The sequence below is a fragment of the Trichoderma citrinoviride genome (genome assembly GCF_003025115.1).
Source record: "Trichoderma citrinoviride strain TUCIM 6016 unplaced genomic scaffold BBK36scaffold_5, whole genome shotgun sequence".
Taxonomy (NCBI): Eukaryota; Fungi; Ascomycota; class Sordariomycetes; order Hypocreales; family Hypocreaceae; genus Trichoderma; species Trichoderma citrinoviride.
The window spans coordinates 1,413,480-1,428,401 of record NW_020194713.1 but is presented as its reverse complement, the minus strand read 5'-3'; the positions used below and the strand labels follow the sequence as shown (position 1 = coordinate 1,428,401).

Genomic DNA, 14,922 nt, shown 5'->3' with positions numbered 1-14,922 from the left:
ATTCTGGAGACGGACGGGCCAGCTGAGATGCATGACGGCTGAGGGTCCGGATGGATTCAAGCGCCGTCATAGCCTGGATTCACGGAGGACGCCGTCATGCCTCGTTGTTTCTCTCTAGTACTCTATGATGTAGAGCATTTCTTCGTCGCCACCGAAATAGCATGGAAGGAAAAGAAGGTGGAATGTAGGCGTGGCGTCAAGAGTTGAAGCCACACCTTATGCTAGAAAGGGCAAAAGGTATTCTCGAAAGGAGATTCCTTGGTATATAGAGACGAAGAAGTGCGGAGTTTCGGAGCCTTTGTTACCCAAGCTTGCTTCGGAGTGGTTCCGGGTTTTGGTATGGCCTTGTGTGCGCATATATTAGTGAGGATAGTCTCTATGGCTTGAGTCAGTGTCCGTTCCCGTGTGCGGAGAAAATATGGGGTTGACTGATCCTTTGGCAGGGTAATGTATCCCGCTGGGTGGATTCTTTCGGGGGAGGGCTGGAGTTGTTGGAAGGGACTGACTGCATGGAGTTGGGTTGTGTTTTGTCGTGGTTCTTGATGTGAGAGTCTGGTTGACGTGTCTGTTGTAGAGCTTGTAGGTTTTCTCTTTCCGCGATTTCTTCCAAAGGCGGCTCATGAATACTGAGAGATAAAGACTTGGTGCATTGTATCGATCAAGGTACGAAGAAGTGAAAGCAGTACGAAAACTGAGCCTGTTTGAACTATCTCCTTACGAGGCTTTTGATATTTGACTTGATGATCCATGACTAAATCTGTAGCCTATGTAGTTTCCCCCCTTGAACTGCAGACTAACGGATAGATACGAAGCAGCAAACGTAGACGAGATTCCTTCCATCATATGCCGAGAGAACACGGCCTGGCTATTCCTCTGAGCATACACCATGGCCTTTCCGATCTTTTATGGTCAAACGTGAAAAAATGAAATTCTTTTGATATATGTGTTGTAACCGCTGATGCGCAGAGACAATGTGTACGCCGTTCGAATTCGATCTGCTTTTGCTGGCTGCCACGAAGGGGCATTTGTTCTTCTTTGTTGTAAAGGTAGCCGAAGACACTTTTGAAAGGAGAAAAAGGAAAAAAGAAATAAAGCAAAGAGATTGGTCGTTTCTCGCGAGTGGATTGTCGAGCGTGTACATGCAGGTGAACTCACCTATTCACCAGAGAAAGCCCGCGGACTTTCCGTGTCCCAGAATCTGTGAATCTGATGCTGCCAGAGATGGACTGATCGCTGTTACAAGCATCCAGAGAGGCAAGGGACGTTGAAAGAAGAGCAGCAGCATCAGCAGCAGCAGCTCACTTCCTGTCCTGCACGGCCAGATATCCGACCCAAAACTGCTCGCTGCTCCTCGCATGCCAGTTGACCGGCGCAAAGTCGTTGAGCAGCTTGAGCAGCGTCCTCCACGCGTCCTCGGCCCGCGCCGCCGTCCGCGCCGTCTCCTAGAGCATGGCCACGAGCAGCTTGAACCTCTCCGCGGGCAGGAACGCCGCCTTGCACACCGTCAGCACCAGCCGCGTCCAGTTGTCGACGAAGCCCTGGCTGAAGGCAGCCTGCGCGTGCCGAAACTCGAGCGCGTGCGTCACGCCGCCGCCGGCATCGTCCTCGTGCGCGTGGGCGACAATGTGCAGCGCCGTGGTGCGGGCCTCTCTGTCGCGGGTGCGGCGGGGGTGGAGGGAGAGCATCTGCTGGACATGGTCGATGTCGGCGGCGGTCCAGAGGTGCTTGATGGCCTTTTCGACGGGGCCGCTGCCGGTGAGGATGTTGGGGGGGAGGTTTGCCTCTGCGAGGGCGGAGGCCGGTGCGTTGGGGGCGTGGGCAAGGCCTGAGCCCGTGGCGAGCTGGTGGTGAACTCGGCGGCGGCTGGGCAGGCAGAGGTGGAAGAGCAGCTTGTCTTCAAGCACGACGACGAGCGTGGCCACGCGCTGTGCCTGAAGAGTGGTGAGGGTCGGTCGGGGTGTTTGAGTGTCTCTATTCGTGCTTCCTTGGCCCTGTCTCTGGAACCCCTGAGTCAGCCCCTGAGAAAGAGAGGCGATGATACCAAGAGACGGGACGACAGCCGGGCCGACCTGAACGTGCAGGCCGCAGGCGTAATGTGTGTTTAGCTTGGCTGGATGCGCAGTCCAGAGGTCGTAGATGGCCGTGTTGATGCCCGGGAACAGGTTGTTTGCCTCGGACTCGCGCAGCATCGGGCTGCTGAGCTCCATTGGGTGCCAGTTGAGGTGCGTCCCCTGGCGTTCCACCTCGCTCTTGTTCTCTGTCCCGGCCTTGAGCAGCCAGTATCTGAGCAGCGGGTTGTTTTTGGCACCTGCGTTGATCCAGGGGGCGGAGGATTGGGGGTTCATGATGAACATGTCGGGGTTGTGCTTGGTCTTGACGATGTATCTATTGGGGACCTGGGTGAGTTGTGAGCCTTGTGCCTCTGTAGCGTCTTCATCCTCGCTGTCCTTGCGGATGCCACCGGAGCTGTTCTTGCCTAGGGTCGCGTCCTGGCCTTCATTCTCCGACTCTTCCTTGTCGAGGAGAAAGGCGGCCTGGAGGCCAGACCTTTGCAGGGCAGAGGCGAAGTAGAAGAGGCTGCGGTCGCGGTCGGACATTTCGGGCCACGGGTGCGAGGCGGAGACGGGAGGAGCGCGGAACTCGAGCTTGATGCCGAACTGGATCTCGGTGACGAGGGAGATGGCTGGCTGGGGCTTGGGGAGGGAGAAGTTGCGCATCGCGATGTGAGGTCTGTTTCTCTTGTTGATGTTGTGTTTGAAATTTCAAGTTGATTGTTTGCTCGATTGTGACGGAAGAGATGACTCCTATTGCATTTAGATGGCTTGGGAAAAGAGAGAGAAAGGGGTTCAGGTTGAGTTGAGGAACGGAGGCCGATGTCGCTTCATCAAGGTACCTTAATGTTTACAGGATGCAAGTGGGAAAGACGAGAAACTTGCAAGCCTTGTGCAGCTGGTCGGTTGAGAGCAAGAAAAAGGGTGAACTGAAGCCCATCAAGGTCAACGAAGATGGAATTGCTCCTTGTTTGTTCCAAGAAGTACTAGGTATGCCAAACAGTTGGAGCGGATAGACGAACCGCCGAGCCGAGAATGATGGAATATTCTCGCAAACTTGCTCATGGAAGCATCGACCAAGCACTATATCTTTGTTTGTACCTTATGAATGTGAGGGAAACGCTTCATGGTGAAACAGTTTGCGTCAAGAATGACTACTACTATGGGGTGAGTTTGCACAAGGCTTCAACGCATGTCCCTTCTGGCACACTATTGCTATCCAATCTCTTGCAGCATATCAACGATCCATTGATTCTAGGACTAGATACCAAGGTATTTTCACAAGACGGAAATAGAAATATCAATCATTGCTTTCCTAGTCAGTGACTGTACCGATTCTATTAATCAATGTCCTGCAAGGGGTACAGTTTGACACACGCGAACCCATCACCACCATCAGCTTCAACTAAACCAACTCCAACCCATTTCCCCAAACAAAATCAAAAGCAAGACGCCTTGGCAATCAACCATTGCCCCGACGGTCAATCAGCATTTCCCCGAAATCTCACCCTCATCTCACTTGACAACTGCCCATCTCCATCGTCATTCTCACGATCAACATCATCACTTGACCACTTGCTATATCAGAAACTCAAAAAACCAATGACTAATACAAAGCAAATCCCACCGGGGAGTGTCGGCATTTCTCGTACTCGGTAATGGCCAACCTGCACCAAGGGGACTCTCCCCGACAAAGGCGGAGAATCCGACACCGCTTCGCATTGAGTTCTATGAGGGCAAAGAAAAGGGAAGTTACTGGATTGGGTAATTTCGCGGATAAATGGGCTTGTTTTCTCAGGTGATTTGCGTACATGATAGTCGGGGGCCTAAACTAGACTGCTGAGCCTCTTGGTTGCGGTAGTTGCAGCTCGTCTTATACTCGTCAACTTATATATAGGTATCTATTCGACTAGAAGAAAGGCGAAATATCAAAGACTTCATCAACTAGGTATCTATTGAAAAAGCACATCATGTCCACCACCGCAGTCACAACAAGCGAAACCGTCCTCCTCGAGCCACTCTCCCCTCCCGCTCCCACAGCCTCCATCCCCCGCCGCTCCTCCAAGCCAGATCCCCCCGATCCCTTCCCAGAACCCTCCGTCCACGATGCCGAATCAGCCCTGCCCCCCTCAACAGCCGTCTCAACAGCCCAGCGATGGAACGACCCCCCTCGGAACAAGTACCGCGTCCTCTCCTGCTTCTTCGCCTTCCTCGTCTACGGGATGAACGACGGCGCCCCGGGAGCCATGGTCCCCCTCTTTGGCGAGTACTATCACCTGCGCCACTCCATCGTCTCGCTCATCTTCCTCAGTCCCATGGTGGGCTGCGTGCTCGCCTCGTTCGCGTCCAACCGTCTCCACGCCATAGCAGGGAGGCGCGGCGTGGCGCTGACGGCGACGGGGGCGTACGTCCTCGCGTACCTGGGCCTTTCGCAGCATCCGCCCTTTCCCGTCGTCGTCTTCTTGCTCGTGCTGACGGGGTTTGGGAGCGGGCTGATGAACGGGAGCTGGAATAGCTGGGTTGGGGGCTTGGTGTCCGGGAGCACGCTGTTGGGCTTTTTGCATGGGTTCTGGGGGGCTGGTGCTACGCTCGCTCCGATCTTGGTGTGTCTTCCTTTAACTCCTATGTGATGGATGTGTGTCTTATGCTTGGTTGGTGTAGGTGTCGAGAATTGCGACAAAGGTGGAACATTGGTGGATCTTCTATAGTAAGTCGTCAACGAGTGTGCTCTTCTCGGAGGTACCCAGCTAACGCACTCCAGCCATGATGGTTCGTCGACTTATCTTGCAGCATGAAGGGTAAACTTCTCATATACTCACGTGTATAGATGGGCCTTGCTTGTCTCGCCTGCGTAGGCGTCACATCCTCATTCTGGGATGACACCGGAGCTGGCTTCCATCGACATCGTGAAGCCCCTTTATCACACGCGAACGCCCAACCAGGCACCATCAAAGTCCTAAAGAACAAGGTAGACCCTACACCACTCCCCCTTTCTCTCATCAGACTGACAAGAACAACCAAAGGTAACCCTGACCTTCTCCGCCTTCATGGTCCTCTACGTCGGCTCCGAAGTGACCATCGGCGGCTGGCTCCTCACCTTCATGATGAGCGTCCGCAACGGCTCGCCCACGGCCTCGTCCCTCGCCACGTCGGGCTTCTGGATCGGCCTCACGGTCGGCCGCTTCGCGCTGGGCTGGGTCACGGGCTACGTCGGCGAAAAGGTCATGGTGACGGTGTACCTGCTCGCCGCGATGGGTCTGGAGCTTGGCTTCTGGCTGGGCAGGGAGTTTGCGGTGAGCGCGGTCATGGCGGCGCTCGTTGGGGTGTCGATTGGGATGATTATGCCGTCTGTAAGTTTTTTTCTCTTTCAACATCTTGATTCCATATTCGATTCCGAGAACAGATGATTGACGGGGGAGCTCGGGACAGGGAATCCGACTGATGACCAAGTTGCTGCCGCCGGAGAAGCATCTTGTCTCGGTGGGCTTTGCAACGGCATTTGCAGTATCTGGATCCGCCGTGTACGCCATTCCCCCTCCTCCTCCACCCTCCAGAATCTCAACTCAGTCCCATGTTTTCTCGTCGAGGTTTGAAAACTGACTCTTTCTTTTCCTTTTTTCTTATTTCATCATGCAGCTTCCCGTTTGCAGTCGGCGCACTCGCCGAGGCGTACGGCGTCGAGGTCCTCCAGCCGGTGGCCCTGGCCCTGTTTGGCTCGCAGCTGGGACTGTGGCTGTTTATCTCTCGGAATAAGCTCAAGGTGTAGTTTTGCGAGGTCGGGTATAACTTGATCAATCACTTGTCGATTCTCTGCTGTTCTTCTGGTATTTGTAAGGCTGTTCGGCAGTTTCCTCTGGCACAATTCACGGCAAACGCCTCCGAGGTGGGCTTGAAGAGTTGACTGATCCAGCAGCGTCTGCATAAGCTCACAAGTCCATATATGGTAATTAATTGCAAGAGTGTAATAGTGGATCAAGCCCGCCCGTCGAAAGGGCGATTTTGACAACCGCAAAGGCGCGCAAGAACCTTGGACAGAGGTCGCCTTAATAATCGATGCAGCCAGGAGGCATGGAATGCTGACTCGCTGCAACTTGATGCCCGGGCGCCGAATAACCCCGCCATAAAAGTGCTGCCCCTCATCAGTAGTACTAGAATTCAAGATGGGCAAAATGATTGAAATGTCGCTGGACTTGGTTGTGCCCCACTGGGGACTTCTCCAACTTATGAATTTACATATAAAGAGGCGCATCTGCTTTTGACTGGGACGGAGTTGAGAGGAACTCTTTATAAGTCCGCGGGCAGGTTCAACTCAGAAGAGTGTGTTTTGGTTGGTTTCAACCTGATTGCTTAGCGAGACACGGTTCATCCAGATCACAATGGCGACGGTTCGACACGCACGGCGCGAGGGTATGTTCTCTTCTTCTCTTCCTCTTCGGGTAATCCCATTGTGACATGCCATCCAAACTGACGGTGTTGGGTTCGCAAAACGCCAGACGTGCCCACGATCCTGGCCTTCATCCAGGCCCTCGCCGACTACGAAAAGGAGCCCGACGCCGTCCTGGCCACGGTCGAAACCCTCGAGAACACAATCGCCTTCGCCCCCGCCGGCGTCACCAGCCCGCAAAACGCCCTGCCCGTGACGGAACCAATCTCGGCGACCCGCCCCGCGCGCTGCCTCCTCGTCTTCGACGACAACCAGGGCAAGCCCGCCGGCATGGCGCTCTACTTTTACAACTACAGCACCTGGCGGTCCAAGGCGGGCATCTACCTCGAGGACCTCTTCGTCGACCCTGCGTACCGCGGCAAGGGCTACGGCAAGCTGCTGCTGGCGTCGCTGGCCAAGGAGGTCGTCGCCATGGACGGTGGGCGGCTGGATTGGTCGGTGCTCAAGTGGAATGAGCCGAGCATCAAGTTCTATGAGCTCATCGGGGCCACGGCCATGAACGAGTGGGTGGGGATGCGCGTGGACGGTCCTGCGCTGGAGAAGCTTGCCCATCTTGCCGATTAGATATTGTATATATATATATATATATACTGCGACGACATGGAAAAAGTTTCCCGAGGCGTTCATGACGATGGTGTCTTGTCCTGTTTGCGACCGCGCTCATCCACGCCTTCGAAAATGTCGAGCTGGTGCTTGGCCGCGGGAGCGAGCCGCGGTTGAATGCTGCCCCAGGTGAACGAGTACTTGAGCGTGTTGGGGTCTTGTGTCATGGTGGGTGTGAGCTGCCATGTTCTGCTGTATGCCCTCTGGAACCACCTCTTGGACAGCTCGCGATCGCGATCCTTGACGCTGTACGGGCCACTGTCCTTTTGCCCGGTCCGCCGCTGCTGCTTGAGCGCCTTTGGCTTCTCGACAATGGCCGCCGGCTTCGTCGCGTAGTCTTTCCAGTTCCATTGCGTGCGTGCCGCCATCTCCTCCGTCGTCTTCTCCGGAGAGGTTGCGAGCGGGCGCCTCGCCGGTATCTGCCACTCGCCTCTCTCCTGGGCTCCGGCCGCCAACTCTTTGAGAATCTCCCATTCGCCCCTGCCCAAGGGAGGCATGATCTTGTCGGCATTTCTCCGCCACCAGCCAGCCCTCTTCGTCTGCTTCAGCTTCTCGCAGGGTGGCTTCCCCCAAATGGTTTGCTCGGGGATGAATTGGTCGGGGTCGATTGTCTTGACGGCATTTCCCGGCCAGCTGGCCGTCCCCTTTGTGTCCCTCTGCTGCTGTCGCTGCGACTTGAGGATCCGCAGAAGCTTGTCTTGGTCCCATTTCTCGAAAAAGGCCCTTTTCCCCTTGGCCGCGGCGCCCTCGGCTGAGCTTTCTGCTGCGCCCTCGCCTTCTCCTCTTCCTTCTCCGCCCGGCGGTGCGACGAGGACTTTCTCGAGAGCGCTCGAGTCTTTCGGGCCTTGCGGGATCACGAATCTCGCCATCAATTCTCGCCGCCTGCTTCCTGACCGTCCGAATCCCTTGGAGATCAAGCCCTCCATGGCGGCCTTGTCGCCGCTGTTGGCCGCTCGGAGCGTTCGCAGGGCTGTACGCGCCCGAGCAAGGTGAGCCTTTGCGCGCGGGTCATGTTTGCGGTGGCGGTGGAAGCGGTCTTGAATTGTCGACGCGATCTCGGCTCGGAAGACGGGCGGGAGGTAGGTGCATTCTCGGAGGAGGTGGCGGTAGAGCTGGAGGGGGGATGGCGATGCGGGCAGAGGATATGCTGGGGCGGGCATGTTTGAGTCGATCGGGGTTGAGGCCTGCGAGAAGCTACATAAGGCAGATTAGGAAGTAGGCTCTTTCGATTGATGAAGCTTGAAGAGGAATAGAAGTTCCGTAGACGGCGGTTTATCGGTGGATGGAGCTTCTACATAGCATGTGTTTGTTATCGCAATCGGAAATCTTTTCGACTGTGATTGGTTAAACCACGGTTGATCCGAATCGACATGCTCCCTCTCGTAACGAACGGCCTGCGGGTTTATGGCCAAAGAAATAAATATGATTCACTGCAAATCACGATCCTTATACATTGGATCTTTGCTATGTTGTATGTTTTCATAAATAGCCTCTAGTTCCCATATTTTCCATGCTGTAACCCTACAGCGGTATCTCTCAAGCCCATTTTCCGCATTGGTCTTTTTTCTTTCATAACTTTATACTCATTAATCTTGCAACGTGACGCCATTAATCTAAGGCAACTGTGCTACTCTGTCCTTGTATGTCTTCTCTGCTCTCGTCCAGACACCCTCAGTGTCCCGCTTGTCCAGAGTGAGCAAGGCCGGCAGCAACAGGCCAGAGTACTCATCACTGGACTCGCGGGCAATCAAGGTAGGAAGGTGGTCGATGGCAATAATTCGCAGTTCAGGGCCGTCGACGGGCTTGGAAGTCGGGATCGTAGGCTTGTCAAAGCTAGACCAGGTGGAGTACAAGGGGATCGGGTTGTTCTCGCTGCTTATATGTTAGTATACGAAGACCTAGACTGGGGTCGAGGAAACAACTGACCTGTTGGGATCACATGAAATATCGGCAATGACTCGGAGCTTCCTGTCGGGGGTCGCAAGAGACTCGAAAGTGACGAAAGGAGGAGTGGGCGTAGGGCCAAGGTAGACGCAGTTGATGAAGATGTCGGAGGTGGTGATTTCCTCAAAAGGCCCGCCCTTGGCAGTCTCCTGCATATCCCACTTCAGGATGGAGTCTTCAGGAAGACCAGCCTCACGGCAAAAGTCCACGGCTCCCTTGCCGCATCGTCCCAGAGCTCCAATCACGATGACGCGGGGAAGTTGGCCGTTGTTGGCACGAATTGCAGGCTCGAGAGCAGCCTTGACATGCGCGACCAGAGCAGGCGCACTGTCGAACAGAGGCACCGGGGGTTGGGCAACGCCGGGGTTGAGGATTTGGTGTGCCCATGAGATGAAGGCAATGGCGGCGCCAGCGTATCCAGCGAAATAGCCAAAGGCCGCGATTCTACGGCCGTTCTCCTCCGTCAGGAATTCCAAATCGTAGAGCGTGCCGCCGGCGCGAGCGAAGCGCTTCAGAGAAGGCGCCCAGCCGAGCTGCTTCTTGAAGATGTGCTGGAAGTGGATGTATGTATGGGGCAGGTCAATGTCGTCGTCGGGCAGCTCCTTGAGACCCAGGATGATGTCTTCCTTGGGCGCCTTGATCCATGATCCGGCAGGAACCAATTCGGCGCCAACGGCCTCGAACTCTTCGTCCCTGTAGATGCGCTCGGCAGACCGCTCGACGCGGACAATGTAGCCGGCGTCGAGGAGGGCCTTGGCAGTTTGGGGTGACACTGGTCTGCGTGTTAGAAGACAGTGATGCGACTGATGGAGACGGTCTCGGTATGGGCAACTTACGCGGCGAGCGACGCTCGAACGGCTTGGTGTCGGCTCTCAAATGGATGACGGTAGGCATTGTGACACGGATTGGTGGTTGTGATGTCTGAATGAAGAAGGGAAAGGAGATGGAATGCAATTGGAGATATAAATCGTCGGTATGTACTAATGTAAAAGACAAAATGAAGCCGATATATCGCAACGACCCTGAGTCACAATCGCTGCAATGGTGGGGTAGCAAAACTGAAATGGCGGGGCAGAGCAAGCTGGGCGGTCACGTGGAGCGCCGATGGAGTGTTTGACAGCTCCGACAACGCTTCCGATCTCGATAGCCGTGCGGGAGTCTACATACTATCTACTACATGCTGGCTGCTTGTTGGGCTGCGAATCCAGCATCAGCGGTTGAGTCACCAATGACATGCTTCTCCAGGGCCTGTAGCGGAAGAGTACATAGGTACGGAATATGTTACATCTGTTGCGCCATCAGCGTCCGATTGTTGCTCTGCCTTATACACACAAGCCGGATCTGAGCGGCCGTGGCCGGAGCCGTAGCCGGAGAGCATCAGTCGGCACAAACGGTTGTCATCTTCAACAAAGCTGCACCTCATGCTCACTCAAGCCCTCGATGAGACCCTGGAGAATCACAAGACGTTGAATGTTGACTGAGGATACCAAGACCCTCTCCTGCTGCGACCCAATGATGACATCCCGTCCTCGACTGCACGCACAGCATCATATCAGCTGGACAAGCAGGTCCCAGAACCGGTAAAGTAGTCAGCTGTCAACTCTGGCCAGCAACTGATTGGCAGAAGAAGCCGAGTTGTTGACAGTAAACAAAGCCCTGAATGGCCCTCTCCCGCCCGAAGCAGCGCCACTCAAACCATCTTCAACCTCCCGTCAAGTCAGAGCCCGGCCAGGGCTGCTGAACCCCACCACGGCCCATCAATGGATCTCACCGTCGGCATTCAGGCACCTAAACAGGGTCGCTTCGGCGCGAGGCGCGACACGCACGACACGAAATTCGCGAAACGGACACGTCTTTAATTGAAAGAATTGCAGCGCTCAACGCGCCCCGAGCAGAGCCGAATGCTACTCCGTACCTCGTGCTATGCTTGTTCTAGTGCCTCGTGCCTCGTACCTCGCACAGCACAGACAAATCGCCTGTATTCCTGCAGTGCAGGTCTGATGTACATACGGGGAGCCTTAGGATGCATATGCCCTCATCTTCTCTGGCTTTTCTGTCCCCCACTCGTCGTCACCCTCGCTGCATCACGGCTTGATCCTTTTGCCTGCTGCTCCTTTACAACTCCCTGATCCTGTGCCTACCTACCTATAAAGTAACTCGAGGTACCTGCGAGGTTTCGAGACCTTCCATTTGTAGCCCTTTGTCAGGGTCTCGGTTCTGAGACTTGGACCTCACACTCGCGTCCCTGCTGTGGATTCTGTCTGTCTGTCCCTGCAAAAGCCATCGATCCTACTATCTTGACTCCTATCTTCTACATCTGCCGCCCTTTTCATTCGTTGCCATTCTGCAAAGCGGAGACATCGCCGGCCCCCTCTCTCCAGTCCAGAAGCAGCGACAGTTGCATACCTTCACCTGACCTTGACTCTGCTCTTTGCACACAGCCTCTGCTGCAGAATCGCTGCTTGTTACCCTACCAGCAGCCACGCGGGCCGCATCTCCTTTCGCTTCCCCGACTTCAAAACTCTCCGACTGACAAGGCAGCTTTGCGACAAACGAAAGCGACGAAAAAAATAAGAAATAAAAAAAAGAAGACTCAACAGAAGACAACAGAGGCGACGCATTACGAAGCCTGCGCGCGCATCGCCTTCTCCTCTCGTATATGGCTTTGGGTTTTTTGAGTTTGGGGAGAGCTGCTCGCTAGTGCCGCCATTTGGTCGTGCGACGACTTACCGGCATTTCGACCTCGCCAACCTTTGTTTCTTCTTCCTCGACAGAACCACCAGACACGAACTCACATGATGCCCTCTGCGTCGCAATCGTCGCAACAGTCCTTCACAATGAGCCAGCAGTCCCAGCCGGGGCGCACCGCCTCCTTCAACCGCGGCTACAACGGCAGCGTCGAAGGGCCTCAGATCTACTCGGTATGCAGTTCAATCCCCGCCATCCGTTTGCCGGTGCAGCGCTTCGGGGCGATGGAACCGCCAGAGCCATCGGGAAGCCATTGGCTGATCGACTGACTGACTGACTGACTGACTGACGACGTGCCAAACAGGCGTCGTATTCGGGTGTCGACGTGTACGAGATGGAGGTCAACAGCATTGCCGTCATGCGCCGCCGCCACGACTCCTGGCTCAATGCCACCCAGATCCTCAAGGTCGCCGGCGTCGACAAGGGCAAGCGCACCAAGATCCTCGAAAAGGAGATCCAGATTGGCGAGCACGAAAAGGTCCAGGGCGGCTACGGCAAATACCAGGGCACCTGGATCAAGTTCGACCGCGGCGTCGAGGTCTGCCGCCAGTACGGCGTCGAGGAGCTGCTGCGGCCGCTGCTCACCTACGACATGGGCCAGGATGGCGGTGTCGCGGGACGGGGCGACTTCAACACGCCCACCAAGGAGCAGGCCATGGCCGCGCAGAGGAAGCGCATGTACAATGCCGGCGCGGACGGGAGACCCAATGGCCTGTCGGGCACCTTTTTCAAGAACATCTCGAGCACCGCATCCCACGCAGTCGCCGCCATCAGCAAGGCTCGCTTTGGCTCTCCGGGACCCAGGAACCGGAACGGGCCGACCAGAGCCCCCAGCTTCAGCCGCCAGCCCTCGATGCAGAATGGCGATGATTTCCCAGGCAACTCCCAGCAGAGTTACACCTCCGACTACACCAACCCGGCCGTAGACTCGGCCTACTCCACGCAGCAGCAGCTTCCGCAACCGCAACAGCACCAGCAGTCATCTCAACATCAGCAGCCCCAATTGAATGGCAGTGTGAGCATGCCCGACAACGAGCCGCCTAGGAAACGGGCACGGGTCACCATGACTCCCGCCGACAGCTTTGGCTCCTATAGTCAAAACATCGATCCATACGCCGCCAACTTCCCGGGCTCACCCACAGAACCAAACGAATCCTTTGTCTATACGCAGAACACACTGAACGACCGCGACGCCGTCGACGAGGGCAGCGGCCCGTTACCTCCGCTGCCGTACGAGATGTCGCCCGACGTGGAGATCAAACGGAGCATGCTGATGGGGCTCTTCATGGACTCGGCTACCGAGGAGCTATCGCACGACATGCTTCAGACATTTACGCCTCTCGAACTCGACATGCCCATCGATCCGCAGAGCCACACCGCACTGCACTGGGCAGCCACACTCGCCCGAATGCCTCTGCTGCGGGCTCTCATCACCGCCGGAGCCTCGCCGCGACGCGTGAATGCATCGGGAGAGACTGCTCTGATGCGGGCATGTCTCGTGACCAACTCCATGGACCAGGGCTCATTTCCGGATCTTCTGGAGGTATTGGGAGGCACCATTGAGTTCCGTGACCACAAGGGACGGACCGTCTTACACCACATCGCAGTTACAAGTGCGGTCAAAGGCCGCAACGCCGCCAGCCGATATTACCTCGAGAGCCTCCTGGAGTGGGTAGTAAGACAAGGCAGTGTTCCCAACAGTCAAGCAACGCAATTAAACGGTCACGGGCTCAACGGGTCGCAAAGCATTCCTAAGATGGGCATTGCGCGGTTCATGTCTGAGATTGTCAATGCCCAGGACAGCTCAGGGGACACGGCACTCAACATTGCCGCGCGGATTGGAAACAGGAGTATAATATCCCAGCTTCTAGAGGTCGGCGCTGATCCAGAGATTGCCAACCGCGTCGGGTTGCGGCCCCTCGATTTTGGCATTGGCGGCGAGAATGCCGAGGGAAAGCCAAACGGGGATGCCGCTGTTGAGAAGAATGGCGCCCCTGGATCGAACCAGCGAAGCCGTGAGAGCAGCGACGAGATTATTGAATGTAAGTTGACCCTTGCCCTGCGCCTCGCAGCATATTTTTGCCCATACTAAACTGCCCATTAGCGATTACCCATCTCCTGAACGAAACTGGCGCCACCTTCCAGCAGGAAATGAAGGCCAAACAGGCCTCCCTCGACAACCTGCACGCCACCCTCCGGACAACATCCACCCAGCTCGGCGAGGCCCGCCGAAGCGTCGAGCAGATCACCGCTACGCTTAAGAAGCAGCAGCTCGCCCGCCAAAAGGTCGCCAACCTCACGCACGCCCGGGAAGACGACCAGTTCAGGATCATGAACGAACAGTCCAACGCCGCGCAGTCCAACCCGTCGTCTTCGTGGGAAACGGAGCTCGCCGCCATGCTGGAGGCCGCGGACGAAGCCTCCACGTCGGGCGGCTTCGCCAGCGAGGGAATGCTGCCTTCCGCGACGATTTTGCGGGCGCGCATCCGGGCCATTGAGAGTCGCAAGGAGGTCACGCGCAAGATGGTGCAGGCGCTCAAGGGGCGGAGCCGCGACGTGGAGATCAAGTATCGCCGTGTCGTGGCGCTGTGCACGGGCGTTCCGGAGACGGAGGTGGATGCCGTCGTCGACGGCCTGCTCAAGGCCGTGGAGAGCGAGAAGGACGAGCTGGAGATTGGGAGGGTGAGGAGGTTCCTTGGAGGCGTCGAGGGGGTGGTGCACTAGTGATTATGCTGCCTCCCTTGATTCTGCCTTCTTCTTCCACCTTGTTTCGTTGTATTCCTTGATCCGTCTTTTTCGTCTTTTTTTTTTTCTTTTTTCCTCTCTTCTCGGCTCGTTGAACGGCTACTTGTCCGAATTCTTTGTATATCTGTATAACTGCATATGTGGGACGGGTGTTTTGCTTTGCTTTTTTTTTTTTTCCTGGACAAATATTGGCTTTTGGCTTGACTCTTGTTATCTCTTTACTCGTCTTGGGACTGGATGGGCTGCTTAGGTTTCTGGATTCATTTTTTGAGGGTACATCAACTTCTATCTTGATGTACATACCTTAACTTCAAAGTCATAAACATGTACATCTGTATCGACACTTTTTTGCGTGTTGGCATCTTTCTGACTGTGCTCGGATACCAG

General features: G+C 55.7%; 6 protein-coding genes across 6 annotated transcripts; 3 read left to right on the top strand and 3 right to left on the bottom strand.

Moving 5' to 3' along the window:
- Window positions 1-1,334: 1,334 nt before the first annotated feature.
- On the bottom strand, window positions 1,335-2,722 carry BBK36DRAFT_1197367 (hypothetical protein). The gene is made up of 3 exons (XM_024896982.1): window positions 2,509-2,722; window positions 2,050-2,466; window positions 1,335-1,971 (listed from the first exon to the last, which is right to left on the bottom strand). The coding sequence occupies exons 1-3, from the start codon at window positions 2,715-2,717 to the stop codon at window positions 1,443-1,445; spliced, it is 1,155 nt and encodes a 384-aa protein (XP_024750956.1). The 5' UTR covers window positions 2,718-2,722; the 3' UTR covers window positions 1,335-1,442.
- Window positions 2,723-4,021: 1,299 nt separating this feature from the next.
- On the top strand, window positions 4,022-5,817 carry BBK36DRAFT_3644 (MFS general substrate transporter; the record flags this gene model as incomplete). The annotated part of the gene is made up of 7 exons (XM_024898039.1): window positions 4,022-4,654; window positions 4,713-4,758; window positions 4,813-4,820; window positions 4,879-5,019; window positions 5,075-5,401; window positions 5,481-5,572; window positions 5,688-5,817. 7 exons carry the CDS (start codon window positions 4,022-4,024, stop codon window positions 5,815-5,817), a joined length of 1,377 nt encoding a protein of 458 aa, XP_024750955.1.
- A 610-nt stretch (window positions 5,818-6,427) lies between these two features.
- BBK36DRAFT_1158467 (acetyltransferase-like protein) lies at window positions 6,428-7,059 on the top strand (the record flags this gene model as incomplete). Its single annotated transcript, XM_024894114.1, has 2 exons — window positions 6,428-6,458; window positions 6,545-7,059. 2 exons carry the CDS (start codon window positions 6,428-6,430, stop codon window positions 7,057-7,059), a joined length of 546 nt encoding a protein of 181 aa, XP_024750954.1.
- Window positions 7,060-7,118: 59 nt separating this feature from the next.
- On the bottom strand, window positions 7,119-8,258 carry BBK36DRAFT_1140276 (hypothetical protein; the record flags this gene model as incomplete). The annotated part of the gene is made up of 1 exon (XM_024893364.1): window positions 7,119-8,258. The coding sequence occupies one exon, from the start codon at window positions 8,256-8,258 to the stop codon at window positions 7,119-7,121; it is 1,140 nt and encodes a 379-aa protein (XP_024750953.1).
- Window positions 8,259-8,695: 437 nt separating this feature from the next.
- On the bottom strand, window positions 8,696-10,181 carry BBK36DRAFT_1135095 (alanine dehydrogenase). The gene is given in 4 exon segments (XM_024892527.1): window positions 8,696-8,970; window positions 9,025-9,814; window positions 9,879-10,016; window positions 10,029-10,181. The coding sequence occupies 3 exon segments, from the start codon at window positions 9,934-9,936 to the stop codon at window positions 8,712-8,714; spliced, it is 1,107 nt and encodes a 368-aa protein (XP_024750952.1). The 5' UTR covers window positions 9,937-10,016; window positions 10,029-10,181; the 3' UTR covers window positions 8,696-8,711.
- A 1,698-nt stretch (window positions 10,182-11,879) lies between these two features.
- BBK36DRAFT_1115810 (apses-domain-containing protein) lies at window positions 11,880-14,514 on the top strand (the record flags this gene model as incomplete). The annotated part of the gene is made up of 4 exons (XM_024890164.1): window positions 11,880-11,963; window positions 12,095-12,712; window positions 12,770-13,832; window positions 13,895-14,514. 4 exons carry the CDS (start codon window positions 11,880-11,882, stop codon window positions 14,512-14,514), a joined length of 2,385 nt encoding a protein of 794 aa, XP_024750951.1.
- Between the last annotated feature and the right edge of the window lie 408 nt (window positions 14,515-14,922).

Excerpts from the sequence above, each read along its gene's own strand:
- BBK36DRAFT_1197367 (XM_024896982.1), bottom strand. The coding sequence starts at position 2,717 with ATGCGCAACTTCTCCCTCCCCAAGCCCCAGCCAGCCATCTCCCTCGTC. Across the intron at positions 2,467-2,508 it reads TTTCTCCTCGACAAGGAAGA|CTCCGGTGGCATCCGCAAGG; the intron begins GTCGGAGAATGA and ends AGGCAAGAACAG. Across the intron at positions 1,972-2,049 it reads GTCGGCCCGGCTGTCGTCCC|AGACACTCAAACACCCCGAC; the intron begins GTCTCTTGGTAT and ends AAGCACGAATAG.
- BBK36DRAFT_1135095 (XM_024892527.1), bottom strand. The coding sequence starts at position 9,936 with ATGCCTACCGTCATCCATTTGAGAGCCGACACCAAGCCGTTCGAGCGT. Across the intron at positions 9,815-9,878 it reads GTTCGAGCGTCGCTCGCCGC|TGTCACCCCAAACTGCCAAG; the intron begins GTAAGTTGCCCA and ends CACGCAGACCAG. Across the intron at positions 8,971-9,024 it reads ATTTCATGTGATCCCAACAG|CGAGAACAACCCGATCCCCT; the intron begins GTCAGTTGTTTC and ends ACATATAAGCAG.